The 18,151-nt window shown below is 38.2% G+C and overlaps 1 protein-coding gene across 1 annotated transcript in view; it reads left to right on the forward strand.

Moving 5' to 3' along the window:
- The window catches only part of LOC126475707 (ras-related GTP-binding protein C), a 114,873-nt gene extending 99,733 nt beyond the window's left edge, over nucleotides 1-15,140 (forward strand). The window contains exons 8-9 of the mRNA XM_050103487.1: nucleotides 1,525-1,733; nucleotides 11,864-15,140. Coding sequence (XP_049959444.1) covers nucleotides 1,525-1,700 — 176 coding nt within the window. The 3' untranslated portion in view covers nucleotides 1,701-1,733; nucleotides 11,864-15,140. The remainder of the gene's footprint in view (nucleotides 1-1,524; nucleotides 1,734-11,863) is intronic.
- Nucleotides 15,141-18,151: the final 3,011 nt, after the last annotated feature.

Here is an 18,151-nt window from a genome sequence, read left to right on the forward strand (position 1 = left end):
ACAGAGCGCAGAGGTCGGGCCTGAGGTAGTTGATGTCCCACGTAAGAACTGCTGGACCAAGCTTATTGCCACTGGCTGATAAACACCTTACATATGCGTCCCGTGGCAATGTTCTGAGCTACTCTGCTGCTATACCCACGCCAGATCATCTGCATCTATCTCTATATCTGCTGGTGGTGATGCTAAATCTCTCTCTCTTGAAAAGGCAAAGTAAGGCCAAAAATAGCCAGGTTTGTGCCATGACATATTGGCACGCAACCAGAGAGGGTGTGAGATTTCCCGCAGCGGACTCACCACCAAAGGAGACAATGCCAATGAAGCTGGCTCCACCAGAGGGCTGGATTATTGCAGGGTTACAAGACTTTATTTTCTGTATGTAATTGCATCATCTATCCATAAGGATACCATCAGACTTACTTGGATATTTTCAGGTGCGATTGTCTTATTGCATAATCTTTTGGTGTAAGTGGCCATTGATGAAAAGAGTTTCACCACTTGGAAGAGAGTTATATGAATAATGAATACTGTTTGTATCTAAAACACCGTTGCAGAAATTAGTTCTTGAAAATACAGCTTCTTAAAATTTCTCTCAGTATATCATCTCCCTTGTGTGTTTCATTAACAAAACCATTCAATTTTTAAAAACCAATAGTGCCTATCATGGCTACAGTACAAAGTGAAAACAGGACTTCATAGTAACCGGATGAACTTCACATTTTTGCAGAAAGGAGTAAGTTACTCAGGCATGAGAGTTTTCAGTGCTCTACTTAGAGACTTCAGAAGTCTTACTCTTGAAACAACTAAATAAAAGAGCAGATTCATAGAATATCTGTAGCAAAATTAATTCTACTCAATTAGTGATTTTTAGCATAAACGAGTGCACATACATGTACTTTTGTTGTATGACTAGGATGTCCCATTTAGTGTGAGCATAAATGTAAATTATTATTTATCATAAAAGATGTCATATTGAGTTTAAAGTATTAAGTCATTGCTTATATGAATGAATGTGTAAATGTTAACTCTAAATGTCTTGTTATATAATTTATTTTCTTGCATTAAAATTCGACATTAGTTGATATGATTACTGTCATGAATCTTAAGTTTGCTGTACCCTACTGTATACAGTATTGTAAATTTTTATTTTCATAATAATTCATGACTGTAAATATTATAAGAACACTGACTCATTCCATTTTCTAGCAACTTTAATGCTGTTGGGATCAACAGATTTCAGAATAAAGTTAAATAAATAAATAAAACTACACAGATAATGTTGTTGAAAAAGAATATGTGATTTGTTTAAGGAATTGCAAGTGGCAAGATAGTTGCTGTATTCGAATCATAATAAACTTATAATAAGTACACCTCCCCCCCTCTCTCTCTGTATCATATGTTTTATGGTGTCCACTCTACATTTTAATCTCTCAATGTAGGTGGAGTTAATGTGTATTTGGACTATTGAATAAACCTATGTCAAGTTGCTTTTTGAGTGATGAATTATTGTTAAATATTATTTTTCAGGGGTAATTGACTACAACTTTCTTTGCTTCCGAGAAGCCATACAGCAAGTATTTGAATTGAGAAATAAGAGCCAGGCGTTAGGAAATACAACAAACAGCCATGTAGCAAACCATGTGAATAGCCTGTCAGCAGGCATGGAACAGCCACAAGTAAATGGTGCCAATATGAAAAGCTGAGGCAGTAAACGGAGTCTGCAAGGATTGAAACAGGTAAAGTACTTTCTCAAAATAAAAAAAAAGTGGAAAAATACAAAAATAGAATTGACTTGTTAGTCATTGCAACTCAAACAAATAATTCCATTTTCTGAAACCGTACGTATCTTGTTTTGAAATAGTCTGTAAGACCTTATACTCTTCCAGTGATTTCAGTTTAAATAATTCTCAGTATTCAAGGGATGACACAAAGCAAGTAACAATTACATGACTACAAATTTATGACTCGCCAATCAGTAATGGATCATAACTGGAAGCAATAACATTCCAATGCAAAGAGGGCAGTTTTTTTGTTTACCAGTTCTGCTTAATAATTCCTGTCTTTTTAATTTTATAATTACTGTAAAACATACAAACTGCGGCTGAAAATTCCTCAGATTTGGCCTTAATACAAAGCCAAGCTAACATGAGACAGTAAGTTTTTTCATTCCTTATTGCTTATGCTAGTATACTTTTGTGTTTCCTAATATTCTATTTTTGTCTTTTTTTATATTCTCATGCATTCAAAAAATCAGTCACCATTTATATCCTAGTGATATATTACTAAGCAATGGAGAGTCCAAGATGGAAGATAATATGAATTGGAATAGATTGCTAATCTCCACATAGAGGAGGCATTGAGTGACGGGTGACACACTTAAAGGATTTTGTTAGATACTAAACTGTCAGACAAAGTCCTATATCAGGTCTAGAAAAACACACATTCATACTGTCAAGCTTCAGTGTCTGCAAATGACAGTGGTCATGTATGAGTGAGTTGTGCATATATGAGTATGTTTGTGTGTTTCTATCTCTGATGGAGAACTTTTTCCAATAGCTTAATAATGTCCAACAGTATTCCTTCAAATGGGCCTGTCTGCCACTCAACGACTCCACTGTGTGGTGAGTAGAAGTCTGTTTTAATTCATAATGTTAACGTGTTATTAAGATTATTCTAAAAGGATAATTTACTAAAACTGCAAAATTATAAGGAAACAGAATAATGGCAAGTACGTACCTCCGGGGGACAAAATTTCAGTATTGCCAATAGGTATATCAAAAGTTGGGAAAAACTATTTCTATCTTTTTGGAACTTCTTTGCCAGTGAGGAAACAGGGGTAGGTGAGGAAAGGTTAGTAAACAGGGATATCTTTGCCTGTGAGGAAATGGGTAGGTGACGAAAGGTTGGTAAACAGGGATACCATTCACAGACCCTATGTTGAGAGGGAACCATTTATTTTGATGACAAAGGAAGATGAAAATGAAAGGTGGTATGCAAAAGAGAGTAAAAGATCAAAGTTAGTACACTGATAAGCACTGAACCAGCTGTAGACGAGAGATAAGAGGTAGGAATGAGAAGAAAAAAGAGATTGAGAGAAAGAGAAATGAGAAGTAGGATTGATGTTGCAATGCTGTACTAAGAGTAAAGCAGGAAAGGGGATGAGGAAAAATCAGAGAGAGAGAGAGGGGGGGGGGATGACAAAAAATGAAGGAAAAAGGGGTAAATGAAGAAAAGAAAAAACAAGCTATAAATAAGATACAAATTTGAGGAAAAAATACTAAGATTTGAAAAATATATAAATAATTAAATTGTGGAGGTTAAGTCCAGGATGATGAGAGGACGTGAGAATATGTCTGAGAGCAAGTACCCACTATTAAAATTTAAGAAACTAGTGCTGGATGGAAGGATCCCAATTGCCTCTGTGGTATGGACCCCTCGAGTGAAGCTGTAGAAAATTAAAGGTAGCACAGTGCTTACCAGATAACGATCTGTCAGCTGCTCCTCAGTCTGACACTGCCCCCTCATTGTTACAATTGGGTACCACTGCTCCATCTCAACCTTACCAGATGTATCCCTCTTTCCCCCCTGATGAAGAAACCAACAGTTCCAAAACCTAGGAATAGTATTTTCCCACTTTTAATCTCTCGCAAGTACTGGAATTTTTATCTACTGATTCTACGTGCTGGCTAGCCATTCAGTCCCCTTTGTTATTTTAAACTTCTAATTGCACAGAACAACAAATGTGGTAATGGGAACTCCTTAATGTATGTTAAGAGTAGTTTTCACAGGTGGCCCTGCCTCTGATAGGATATGTCTACACCTAGATGTAGATGTAGCAGGACTGGATTAGAATGTACTGGTTGGATGCATAAGATATTTCATAGATTGAGTCAGCAGTGGAATATCACTTTAGGAGGGACGGGACGGGAAGGGAAAGATTGTATGTGCGATTCCTTCATGATACCATCATTGATGTGCAAATTGCTGAAGTGGTGTCAAATAAAAATGCTTGCACTAGGCAGCAGAACAACCGCTGATTGTGTCTCCTGACCATTAATGCCACATGATCATTTAATTTTCCTTTTTCTTTTTTACTGCTATTAAGCTTTGGTCGAAAACATTTCATTTTACATTGGTGGACACGTCATTGGAGACTCAGTTAGAAGCGCAAATTTAAACAAGCTGACCGAGCCGGACTTTGTGTACCATGCGACTGTTGGTTCGTGACACAATCAGACTGCTGCCTAAGATTGCAGAGTCATGCCAAGTGTTATGGAGTTTGTAATGCTGAAGAATTGGCACTCATTGCTTGATTTAGCATTAATGACCATAGCTTGTCTAATTTAAGTCCTTTATCTTTTGTGATCAACTTATTTTTGTGCTTTTGAATTTATATGCCCTCTTTGTACATTCTAGAACATTACTGACTGGATCTTGATAAAATTATAGTATTGGAGAAATGAATTTAGTGGTTCCCTGCTCCCAGTGCATGACATACTACTACAAATTTATCAATGTTCCTCAGATAAGAATTGCTCTTGCTTTCCCCAAGTCAGGTGTTAATGCTTCTATTTTCTAGTTCTTGTTTACACTGGACCACATATACAGGAGATTTTATACATTCCTGCTGTGGCAAGCATCAGCTGTAGGTCCTTCGCAGTGTTTAATTATTTGGGCACCTTTCTTGTTGGTTTCACCTTAAGCTTAAGGGCTGTCCCAACTACTTCTGTCCTCACGATAATGAACAACCTAACAAAAGCCTCTTCTATTTCTCCCGTTGATAAAGAAGGATCTCATCAAATCGGGAACATTGCCACCAAGATCATGTATTGCTAAAAAATCATAAACTTGGCATTCCATTCTACATCTACATCTGTACTCTGCAAATCACTGTAAGGTGCATGGCAGAGGGTACGTTCCATTGTAGGTTCCTTCCAGTTCCATTCACTTATGTAGCACAGGAAGAATGATTATCGTTTTAATGCCTCTATGTGTGCAGTAATTATTGTAATCTTATCCTTACAGTCCTTATGTGAACGATACATGGGAGGTTGTAGTATATTCCTATAATAATAATATTATGAAAAGGAAAGTTGCCACTCACTATGGAGCGGAGATGCCGAGCCGCAGATGGGCACAACAAAAAGACTGTGACAAATAAATCTTTCAGCCCGTAAGGCCTTTGTCAAAAATAAGACACCCCCCCCCCCCCCCCCCCCACACACACACACACACACACACACACACACACACACACACACGCGCGCGCGCACGCAAATGCAACTCTCACACACACACACACACACACACACACACACACATGACTGCAGTTTCAGGCAAATGTAGCCACACTGTAAGCAGCACCAGTGCATGATGGGAGTTGCAACTGGGTGGGGGTAAGGAGGAGGCTGGGGCGGGGAGGGGGAGGGATAGGAGGGCAGGGATGGCAGACAGTTCAGTGCTGTTGTGGAGTGCACAGGGCAGCCTGCTAACCATCAGCAATACCTTTGCTTCGACAGCTGCCACTTGTTCCATACTAAGAAGTTCCTTCCATACAGCCCAGCCACCCGTGGTAATTGCATCCGCAGTGATGAGCAGTAACTCTCGAAATATACTGAGGGTCTCACTGAAGCTTTCACAAACTGTAATTATCCTCCCAACCTTGTACAAAAAAAAATCTCCCATGCATTATCTTTCCAGTCCCCCACCATGTCCCAAAGACCCATCGTTTGGCCACAGAGAAGCATTCCCTTCGAACTTGGTACCACCCAGGATTGGAGCAACTTAATTCTCCGCCAGGATTTCGAGTACGTCTCATCGTGCCCTGAAATGAAAAATGTCCTGCCCTCTATCCTTCCCACCCCTCCCACAGTTGTATTCCACTGTCCACAGAACCTGCACAATATACTCGTCCATCCTTACTCAACCCTTGCTCCAAACCCCTTACCTCATGGCTCATAACTCTGTGATAAACATAGATTGCAACTAGCTGCCCACCCTCTCTCCACCTCATCCCTTGCACGCTCCCCAACAGCATGTCACTGTCCAGTACCCTTACTCTACTGTCCGCCCCCCTCCCCACCCCAGCCTCTTCCTTACCCCCACCCAGTCACCACTCACTCCCATCATGCACTGGTGGTGCTGCTGCTCGCAGTGTGGCTACAGTTGCCTGAGATTGCAGTCGTGTGTGTGTGTGTGTGTGTGTGTGTGTGTGTGTGAGAGAGAGAGAGAGAGAGAGAGAGAGAGAGAGAGAGAGAGAGAGAGAGAGAGATCTATTTTTGATGAAGGCCTTATGGGCCAAAAGCTTTATTTGTGATAGTTTTTTTGTTGTGCCTATTTGTGACTCAGCATCTCCACTATATGGTGAGTGGCAACTTTCCTTTTCATAATATTCATACATTTCATCCTGAATTTACCATTGTTTTAGCTGGTTCTTGAAACTCTGTTAATAGACTTTGTTGGGATAGTTTATGTCTATCTTCAAGAGTCTTATCAGTTCAGTTGCTTCAGCATCTCTCTGACACTCTCCCATAGATTAAACAAACCTGTGACCAGTTGTACTGCCTTTCTCCATATATGTTCAATATTCCGTGTTAGGGCTATCTAGTACAGGTCTCATACACTTGAGCAATATTCTAAAAACCTCTCGCATGAGTGGTTTGTAAGCAATCTCCTTTGTAGACTGATTGCACTTTCCCAGTAAACTGAAGTCTACCAACTGATTTAACCACAGCTGAACCTATGTGATCATTCCATTTCATATCCCTACAAAGTGTTGCACCCAGATATTTGTATGAGTTCGCTGGTTCCAACAGTGACTCATTGATTTTGTTGTCATAGGATACTACATTTTTTTTCGTTTTGTGAAGTACAAAATTTTACATTTCTGAACATTTAATGCAAGATGCCAATATCTGCACCACTTTGAAATCTTATCAAGATCAGACTGAATATTTATGCAGCTTCTTTCAGATAGTACTTCATTATAGATAACTTCATCATCTGCAAAAAGCCTGATTGTACTCAAGGTACCCTCCGCCACACACCGTCAGGTGGCTTGCGGAATATGGATGTAGATGTAGAATAGTGTTATCTGCAGAGTCACTGATATACAACATGAAGAGCAAGAGTCCCAACATGCTTCCCTGGGGCACAACCGAAGTTACTTCTACATCTGATGATGATTCTCCATCCAAGATAACATGCTGCATCCTCCCCTACCAAAAAATCCTCAATCCAGTCACAAATTTCACTTGATACCTCATCTAATTGTACTTCTGAAAATAAACGTAGGTGTGGTACTGAGTCAAATGCTTTTTGAAATGATCCATAGCTTTCAGTATGTCATGTGACAAAAGTGTGAATTGAGTTTCACATGATCGACATTTTCGAAAGCCATGGTGGTTGGTATCGAGGTGGTCATTTTGTTAGAGGTACCTTGTTATGTTTGAGCTCAGAATATGTTCTAAGATTCTACAACGTATCAGTGTCAAAGATATTAGATGATAGTTCTGTGAATTACTTCTGCTACCCTTCTTGTAGATGGGTGTGACCTGTGCCTCTTCCCAAGAACTGGGCATGGTTTTTTGTTTGAGGGATCTACGATAGATTATAGTTATAAGAGGGGCCAACTCAGCCGCAAATTCAGTATTGAATGTGACAGGGATCCCACTGGGTCCTGGAGCTTTGTACAATTTTAACGATTTCAGATGTTTCTCAACACAACTGACACTAATACTTATTTCAGTCATCTTTTCAGTGGTGCAAGGAGTAAATTAGGGCAGTTCTCCTAGGTGTCCTTTGTAAAGGAAGATTTGAAAATGGAATTAAGCATTTCAGCATTTCCTTTGCTGTTCTTAATTTTGGTTCCTGTCTTATTCACTAGGGACTGGACACTAACTTTGGTACTGCCAGCAACCTTTACATATAATGAAAATTTCTTTGGGTTCTGTGGAAGGTCACTTTGACAGTATTCTGCTACAGTAGTCAGTGAAGGCACCACACATTGCTCTCTTGACAGCCAAACATTTCATTCAGCATCTCTCTATCTATAACCCTACACTTTGTTTTACACGTGTTGTGTAGTAATCTGTTTATTTAGAAGTTTCTTCACAATGACTGTATACTGTTGTGGTTCCCTCCCACTGTAAACTGTTCTACTGGGTATATATCTATCCAGTGCATGATCAACTATTCTTTTAAACTTGAGCCAGAGTTCCTCTGCATTCTCGTGCCCTCTGCTGGAAGTTTCAAGATTCTCATTGAGATATGACAGTACTGATTTTCTATCTAATTTACTGAACATATATATTTCTCTGCTTGTTTTAGTTGTCCTTTGTACCTGGTAATCATTGTTGCTACAACTGCATCATGGTCACTGGTACCAGTTTCAATGTGGACATCCTCAGATAGATCAAGTCTGTCTGTTGGCATTAGATCCAATATATTTCCAACATGAATGGGGTTCCTAATTCTCTGTTCTAGGTAGTTTTCAGAGAATGCATTTAGTAAAGTTTCTCAGTATGTCAAATCACGCCCACCACCAACACAACTGTAATTTTCCCAATTAATTGTTGGATGATTAAAGTCTCTGCCAATGATTACAGTATGATCGGGGAACTTAGCTGCAGGTGAACTGAGTTTTCCTCTAAAGTTTTCCATTACATTAAGAGATGACCTGGTGGGCAATAGAAGTATCCAATTATCATTTTTTGCCGCCCGTGTTACGGAGTCTTACCCCAACATTCTCACATGCAGCTTCAGTTCCTACCTGAGTAGATTTGAGTTTCTTGCCTACTGCAACAAATATACCACCTTCGCTTCCCATTTGCCTAGCCTTTACACTTAAATTATCCCCAAGAATCTCACTGCTATCAAATTCATGTTTCAGCCAGCTTGTTGTGATTAGTATTATGTGAGTTTCACTGCTTTTCATGAGTGCTTCAAACTCTGGTACTTTGTTGTGAATGCTTTGGCAGTTTACCATTAGGATTTTACTACTCTCATCTGTGGGAGGCCTTTCTTTTGATCTTATGCAGATACGTCTGTGTTTGTTACAGCTATTGTTATTTGGATTGGATGGAGAGTCACCTAATCTTAAAAACCCTTGTGTGCATCCCACACACAGTCAGCTACCTGAGTAGCAGCCTCTGGTGTCTTCTGCCCACCTGACTCGTTTGAGTGGACCCTACAGATCTCAACCCTATGGCACAAATTCAGGAAGTTGCAGCCTAGCTTGTCACAGTACTTTCGAAGTCTCTGGTTCAGTCCTTCCACTCGTCTCAGAGTCAAATGGCCGTGATCAGTTCTGGGTACAGTGTTGCAAATTATAAGCTTCAGTGAAACTCTGTGCGCAAGGCTGATCTTCTCAGCCTTCTCTGCCAGTTGCTGGAATCACCCAAGAATGACCTCGGACCTAGACGACAGGCATCATTTGTTCCAATGTTCGTCACAATCTGCAGTTGGTTGCACCATATTCCCTCAGCAGCTGCTGAATGGGGCCCCCAGGTACACACATGGAGTGCACCTGTTGTCCTTTCCTGTCCCTTGCTGCCTATATTTCTGTGTTTGCCTCTTCCAGACACGGGACAAAACAGGTGAAGTGATTTCCACTGGCTCAGCTTCAGTTTCAGTGAAAGACAGCACCCAGATTTGTTGGTAAGGGGGATCAGTACAACGCCCTGAATCCTCCCTGGTCCCCATCCACCCTGCACAACTGTCAGCACTATTGTTGATTGTCCAACTTATGGGATTGCCAAACACTGGCCACTGTCCTACAGCTGCTTAGAGGAAAAACTGGCACTTACATTAAAGACAGTGGTCTTTTAACAAAAAAAAAAAAAAAAATTAAAATGCTTCAGACTGAGTCAGTGATATAGTTAGTTTTGATGTTGTATAACTGTTTACTATGGTTCCTCCTGATGAGGTGATGTCACAGTTGGAAAGTATTTTTGCAAAGAGAATTGCAGATCTCTTTAAATGTTTGCAGATCTCTTTAAATGTTGCCTCACATCAACTTACTTTCTGTGAGACAATAAACTCTATGAGCAAACTGATAATGTGGCACTGGGGAACCCACTCAGTGCAGTTGTAGTGAATTTTTGTATGGGAAATTTTGTGGAAGCAGCCCATCAGAGTTCACTCTGAAAAAAGAGAAGCAAGATTGGATTTCAGTTTTGGATGTACAGGTGATCAGAAAACCTAACGGTACTTTAGGGTATAAAGAAATCACTTTCCCAAGCAGAAAAGAGGAGTGATTAGCACATCGAGGACGGTGGCTTGTTGTGTTGAGGAGGACCAGGTGAAGTGAATAGGGGAGATGGTGTTGATATTCTGGAGGAATGAGGATAGGTTGTTCAAGATTATGAATTTTTCATCAATGTATCTGAACTGCGGGAGGGATTTGTGATTGTGATTGTGGTTGGTTTGGAAAGATTCCTCCATAAGGCACATGAATAGGTTGTAATGGGGTGGTGCCATGCGGTTTCCCATAGGTATACCACGGATTTGTTTGACAGGCATTGTGCCTGTCTGCGACTCTGCATCAACTCAATGTGGTGGGTAGCTATCTGTCCTTTACAATTGTTGTTAACCAGCCTGGACTTTCCGTTGTTCAGTTAAAGAGAAAGTTTTCCTCCCATTCAAAAAAACAATCACAGGTAGCATCAGCAGAGAAGTAAGAGGACACAGTATCAACAGAGTGTTTAAACCAACAAGAAAAGTGCGTGTATTTGAACACCGCCAGGTACATATCCTTGCCACTTGCCACAGCAAGAGTATAAAAAATCTCTTGCACATATGGTCAAGTGTACCAAGGAACTATGAAAATAAGTATTGACACCTGACTTAAGGAACACAAGAGTGCTATGTTGCATGGATATGTATAAAAAGTTCAGCTTGCTTAGCCTGTTAGAGTTTGTATTGCTGCTTGAGTCTTTACAGCTTCTGATGATGTCTCCAACATTGGAAGATAAAACATTAGGCAGAATGTGGCCTAAAGCCCATAAAACAAAAAAATCGCCAAGGAATCAAATACCATACATGAAACTACGCATTGTGTGTAGCATGTTCCTCATTTCCTGGCACCACAATAAGAAGTCTAAGCCCATGTGAAGTACATGGTTAAGCAGTTCCAGTCCTGTGATATTGTGTGCTGAGAGGGGTGCTCCTTTGCATTTAATTCCTTAGGTGCTCAGAGGATTATAGATATGTGCTTGTGGACAGACCATTTGGGAGAGATGTTTTAGTGTGGAAGGGATGACAGCTGTCAAAATGCTGGGACTGTTGATAAGAAAGATGGCATGCTGCTCTGAGTTGAAGCAGATTTGAGAAAATGTGTTGAAGTTGCAGAGGGATGGGAATAGTGTCTTGGTCCTGGATTGTGAAGATTTCATCAGTGAATCCGGACCAGAGGAAGGGTATGGGATTTTGAGTGGCTGGGATGGTTTTCTCTGTATGATTGATGGAGCAGTTTGAGATAGGATAGTGCCATAGCAATGTTAGTGCCGATGGCTGTGTTACAGATTTATTCAGGCAAATGAAAAATTATTTGCTGGCCTGATGCTTGTGTAATATTTGTAACTCTTGAAGGAAACATTCCATTGTGTGATGATGACGACACTACTACACACACATCTTTTTCATGCAGACACCGTTTAGTTTAGAACATGTTTTTATCATCACATTGCTGTGGATTATTTTAATCTGACTAAAGCGGAATAAAATGTTTTGAATATCAGGCAGTAAGAGAGTAACTAAAATACTAATTGTAATGCAATAAATAGAAAAAAAATTATTCTGATTGTCATTGGTTTATCTGAAAATTATTAAAGCTTTCTATAATCTTTTATTGCAATTCCTCTTACAGGGCATATGGAAGATGAAGGTAATGCTTACAAGGATATCTTGCATCGCAGTTTATTGTACTTTGCCCATGTTAAGTGTACTGTTCAAGTATTGTTTAGGACATTCTAGTCTAGGAATGCAGTTTAAGAACAAGCAAGAAGAATGTGGCATGTGACAGAATTTGCTGATCTGCAATTATGCCATGCATTCTCGTAAGATTTTTTTGGCATAAAACATTGTTGTCTATTGCCATACAAGGGGCACAGTGAATGTCTTATTTCTTCGTTACATATCTGATCGCGTTGCTAAAATATGTACATACTACAGAGTGCAGAGATAATTTTATATTTTAAGAACAGCTGACAAGACACTTATTTTTAAAAATTTGCCTTCTTAGAGAGGAAAAAATAAGGCTGTATCAGATTTGTAGAATATTGTGTGTTGATAGCCACTATAAACTAGCTAATTTTAAGAATTTTGCAGTTATTTTATATGCTATTTATAGACTTCTTGTATAAGATGTTAAACTGAAAGACTTGTTTTCAAAAATAAATATAAAGAAATGTTTTAGTATGATCAAAGTTGTTTGTTTAGTAATCTCCTGTGTCATTAAGAAATATGAGAGGATTTGTGACACAATAAAAACATAAATTTCATTGCTTAAACAGATATTAGATTTTGTGGCACTGTGCCATTATTCAGTTCTCACTATTATAGCATTGTCAGTACAGGAGGATCTATAAATTCAAATCTGAAACACAATGGAGGACTGATTTATATTCAGTATTGTTTATAAACAACACTGATGAAATGTGTTTCCGCATAATTTATTACATCTTAGCATGAAAAAGCAAACTGGTAGTGAAGTTTCTTACATTTACATTATTTGTCTGGTGCAACCCTGCTGGAAAAGAACTTTCAGTGCTGATTAGCATTTCACACACCATGTGTGCCAATCGCTTCTGTCATAAATATTGCAATATTTTATAGATTGTTCATTTACTACTTCATTTTGTATCACCTCATGTAATAAATTGTTGTACAATGCAACTGTATATAGAATTAATGGAATTTGTTATTGCTCATTTTACAAAACTCTTAGCATTGAAGAACATAAAACTTGCGATAGAAAGTTGCACTGACTATTTATTTTTCTGATTCTTATGGAAAATCCTCACTAGTCATTTGGGAGCTAATTTGATCACCACATTGTGTGACTGTTGTGTAATTGTGTATAGATAGTGATGCTTTGAAAGGGAGAACTATTGCAATATGTTTAACATTCACACTGCCTCTGCTGTCTGTCTTATATCTGTAAATCACTCTGTTGCAAATACATGGTAGGATAAACGAATGTCTATGTAATTTTAGTTTATAAGCACGTCTGTGACCACAATACTATTGCACTTGGCCTCCCATGGCTGTTGTCAGAAACATGTGGTGACATTACAGCAAACAAGCGCTGTGGTGACTAAGGAAAACACATCACACTGCGATTGATTCCAAGACAGTTGTGCATATTCTGTTGTGTTTCAGCATGTCCTCTTGAAATAACATTAAAAAATCTCACAATAACGATATATTTTATTCTTTTAGTTCATGGGTTTTATCTTGTAGTAATGTCTTTCGTATTTAAATCTGCCGATTAATTGATTCATGATACTGTAATTTTTCAGCAGTCAGTTTTAGTGACCAAGAAACCAGTCCCATATGCTACTAAGCATCCATTTCACTTAAATAAAAATGGTACACACACACGGTTTACTGTTCAGTAGTATAGTTTGTAGATCTACACTCTGTCAAAATACCAGAGAAACTATTTTTATGCCAGAAAAATGTGCTTTAATAATGTTTTCATTGTTATTAAAAGTAGTAAGTAGCTGTGAGTCCCCTCTTTGATTACTATGTTATGCTGCTTGTATATGGAAATATGTTAGATACTGTCATTTACTCATAATACTTCTGAATAAACTTTCTGTTATATAGTTTATTAATGTGTAATTTTTTTTTAAATTTAATTTTGTGTCCATCAATAAGAGGATGGTGCGAACTATTCCCAACGTGTAACACTGGGCATATCTGAAAAAGTAAATCTTTGGAAAGTGAAGAGTTAGCCATCATGATTTAATTCATATACTGAAGAATAGTTTTGATTGCATATGTGTGTAAAACTAATAAATTATTACATGACAGTGTATTCTTTAAAAGTTACCTTAAATGTGTATGTTCTTGTTGTCTTTGTGAGTGTACAGTATGTTGCGTACTTATGATTTACAAAAAATTATAGCTACTATGTAATGTTCTCATTGTAACTAGGAGAAGAGCAGTTCATTATGCACATTTTATGTATGGTTTTTTCCCCCTATTACTATCTAATCATAAAGAATTTGAAATGTGTTCAGTGTTTGGTTGCAGTCTTCTTCTAAAATATGTGGTGTTTTTTGTTTTTTTTAATACTGCAATAAGGGTTAATTCCTAAATTTCATTTTATCATTTTAAAGGTTTCATTAGTTAATTTCATTTTTCTCAAAGATACTGACATTGTAATTCTGTTTCATTTTTAACTGTCCTTTTTAATTAAGCTCCAGGAAACAATTGTCAAAGATTGTGACGCTCAGCAGGGACGTCAATTATAAATCTCGGTTTTCGCACAGACACTGCACGAGTCATTGTTTTTCATGGTTTAATACATTACATAACTCACAGTCTCTGCCAGTTTTTTTTTAAGTTAATTTTTCCATGACATGTTATAATTAACGGCAGAGATTGAGTGTCTTCCATCGAGCAAATACAAAAAAAAAAAAAAATTCGTGTTCGATTGCATTATTGTCATCAAGGGTTCTGTGCCATCTGTGTATTGTATGCTATACAAATATATAACTTTATAAATTTTTTGTTTGTGTTGTCATGAACTGTAGTTATTTGTGTCTTCCATCTATAATTCTGGGTTGTTCAACACCTATGCACAATAAGACACTTTTTTTTTACAAATGAAATTTACTCTGACAGTACAGGAAGCTATTCAGTACTTAATTCAGTTTACAGTACACACAGTGATATCATTGTAGATATCTTGATTTATTTGTTGTACATCACTGTGATTCTTTTTAGTATTTACATAATATCTGAGGCAGATAAGTGTTTTGAGGTCAAAATCTGATGGTTTCATGTGTATAATTGTTACTACATATGCCTTTTATTTATATCTCATATGTTTGAGAACGGGTAAATTATGTACTTCTGTGCTATGCGAGCTATAAAAATATCTTTGTTTAATAAAACAGGAAATATTTATCTAAGCATTTGATTTTTATTTTGTCCATACCTTGAAGAAAAGTCTGAAGAGTTCCACTTGTAATGAAGTTCAGATTCCAGAAGTGATGATTGCTGATTGGACGAAAAGTTGATAAATTATTTGTAACACCATTGGAGGAATTTTAATTTCGCCAGCAGTACCAAAACATCAAAAAGATTAAGGAGATGTTATCTTAATGGGGCATATAGATCTTACTGGTTCCCCCCACCCCAATCACGCATTTGTTCACAGCAACTCACTGTTGGAAGGTTGTTACCATGAAAGAATGCCTGATAATAACTCTAGCAATTCCTATGGCGGTAATCTAGTTGTGTAATTTATACTTAGAAATCTTGAATCTTCCAGATTCTATAATAGTTTTAAATTTTTCAGTTCAATTTAATCCAAAATTTAAGTGTTAATTCAGATTTCACAACAAATGTCTTATTAAATAAATAATAGCATTAAAAGATATTTTCAGGTTCTGGACCATGCTTACACATTAATAACAATTAAAGAATTGTTTACTATTTTTTGTTTCATCCTAAACTACCCTCTTCCCCCCCCCCCCCCCCTCAACCTCCCTGGTAAATAATGTTATCAAAAATGCTTTGCTATTGCTAGGCTAATGACATTAAATGATTGTTAGTTCCCCCCTCCCCCAGGGTGATCTTAAACAATCCATTATTACTTGCATTTATTCACTCTTGTGATTTCTGAGGTTTTTTAGCATGATTGATTGATGGCATGGTTTCAGGTTTCCAGTGGAGTTGACAATCCCGTTTTTACACTTCACATTTCAACAGCTGACCTACTTGCCTGTTACGGAGAAATGCTATGCTGAGAGCCATTGATCACAGAGATCACATGCTGTCATGCAAGATGAGCCTTGCAAAAGAACTAAGACACTTACAAATAATGAATTCTAAGATCAATATATCAGTGATACATGAGAACATAACAAGGCAATCTATGGAAGAGAAGGAAATCAAAACTCAAAAACAAGGGCTCCCTGTCTTCTCTGTGTTAATTCAGTGGCAAGGATGGGGCAAAAAATCAGTAAAGTAGGTAACTCCTGCAGAAATATGGTATCCAATGAACTGCACTGCCACCAACAGAAGTGAAAGCTATATTTCATGGTTTTACAGTTAATATTTTCCTTTGAAAAATGTGTGTGTACTGTATTTAGTGCCAATGTCGTATATTGTGTGACAGACAGATCATTAATACATTTGAGGAGAGGTGGAATAATTGCCAAGGGCACGTCAGATTGAAGCAGCCAAGCAAGTTAGTTGTGCTGTTTGCTTTTTGGAGTGTCGTCTTGAAATGAGGTGTTACAAAACTAAAGTCTTAAGTTAGTGTGACAGGGTAATTATGAAGTCTTTTTGAAGTAAGGATGTCAAAAACCTTATGAAGGTTGCAGTTTAAGCAAGGTCTTGGATTTGGCTTAAAATCTGGAAACATACTACCAGTTCGGCTCTTTTTGGTTGTAGAAGCCCTTGCTCTGTGAAACCAAGTAGTCAACTTTTGGATGTCTGCTGACACATAGTAACAACTAATATTTTATAGTTGTGCCACTTGGCTCAATTCCATGCTGTCCCTTATGTCCTTTGTTGCTATCTTGTGTTATACTTCTCTGTTCTCTTCTTCTCTCTCATTGCCCGTCCATATCTTTCCTCATGCCTTCCTTCTCACGTTTCTTATGTTCATGCACTGTTGCCAGCCCTGATTAGTGTAGTCATGCTACACTCTTGTGGCACTGTCTAGCACAAGTAGCAAACACTTCTGCTGCAGTGCATGTTCTTTACTTGCTCACCAGACCTCCAAATCAGTGCAATATAATTTACATATTACCCATTTTATCTATAAATCTATCCAATCTCTTCTGGATATTGGTCCCACCATCATTTCACTTGATGTGATTTTTTAGTTTCTCCCAGCATGTTTGTTTATTGAACAGTCCATGGATGTACTGCTGGTTCATAGCATCCATTGGGCCATACGAACTGGCAGTACACCTATGGACTGTTCGATCATTTCACTTGATATTTGGAAGGCACATTTGTTTCTTACAAGCAACAAACACAAACACACTATTAAATATCCCCACTCTACAAAACCATTCTACGGCCCACAATAAAATTTCTTCCTGCATTCTCATTTCTCAAACCATCAAATTTTTACATGCAGATTCTTTTACAGTCATCTCACATATTCATATACCCATTTCCCACATCTATTTTAAGTGTTTACTCCTCATTTTTCCTTTCTCTCCTCAGCATATACCACCCAGTGTTACCTCCAGTATTTCCCTGTAGTGTTTACCCACACTTATCATTCCCTGAAATTATTTGTATTCTCTGCGTCTCCCAATAGTGACATCCAATGCAAATGCAATCCATCTATCTACATCAGTTCAGAAAAGTATCCCTATATTTAACAAAACCCAGTCCCACATTCTGTACCTTAAGTGGTGCCTAAGCTATGGAACCCCTCTCACCAATGGCCTAAACGTAAAAATTCTCCTCTCTGGATTTCATGCCTTACTAACACAATGTTCAACAAATATCCATGACATGGGCATGCAACCTCCACGAGATACTGTTGATGTGCAACACCAAGTCGTGCATTCTTTTCTTCCAAATTGAAAGCCTTGCCTTACAACATCTAAAAGAGCACTCCAGGCACCATCTCCAAAAGCTGCCAATTAACTGATGTCCTACTCCCATTTAAGAGCACCACTGCCCATAAGTAGTTATCCTACCCAATAAACCATCTCCTCAACCTCTCATAGCACCTAGACCCTTCCTTCCTGACTCCCATCAGCCACATCCACCAAATCTCACTCGTAAAATCCCAGAAGCTACACAAACCCAAAACACTGTTATTGACTTATCTACCAAAAGCCTCAATCCTGCAGAAGTTCCAGTCCTATGCAAAGACCTCATTTAGTTCTCAAATCTGTATTTCTCTGAAGGCTAAGAGTGTTCTCAGTCCTGTTCGTTTTACTAATGA

The sequence above is a fragment of the Schistocerca serialis genome, chromosome 1 (assembly GCF_023864345.2).
Source record: "Schistocerca serialis cubense isolate TAMUIC-IGC-003099 chromosome 1, iqSchSeri2.2, whole genome shotgun sequence".
In the NCBI taxonomy this organism is placed as follows: domain Eukaryota; kingdom Metazoa; phylum Arthropoda; class Insecta; order Orthoptera; family Acrididae; genus Schistocerca; species Schistocerca serialis.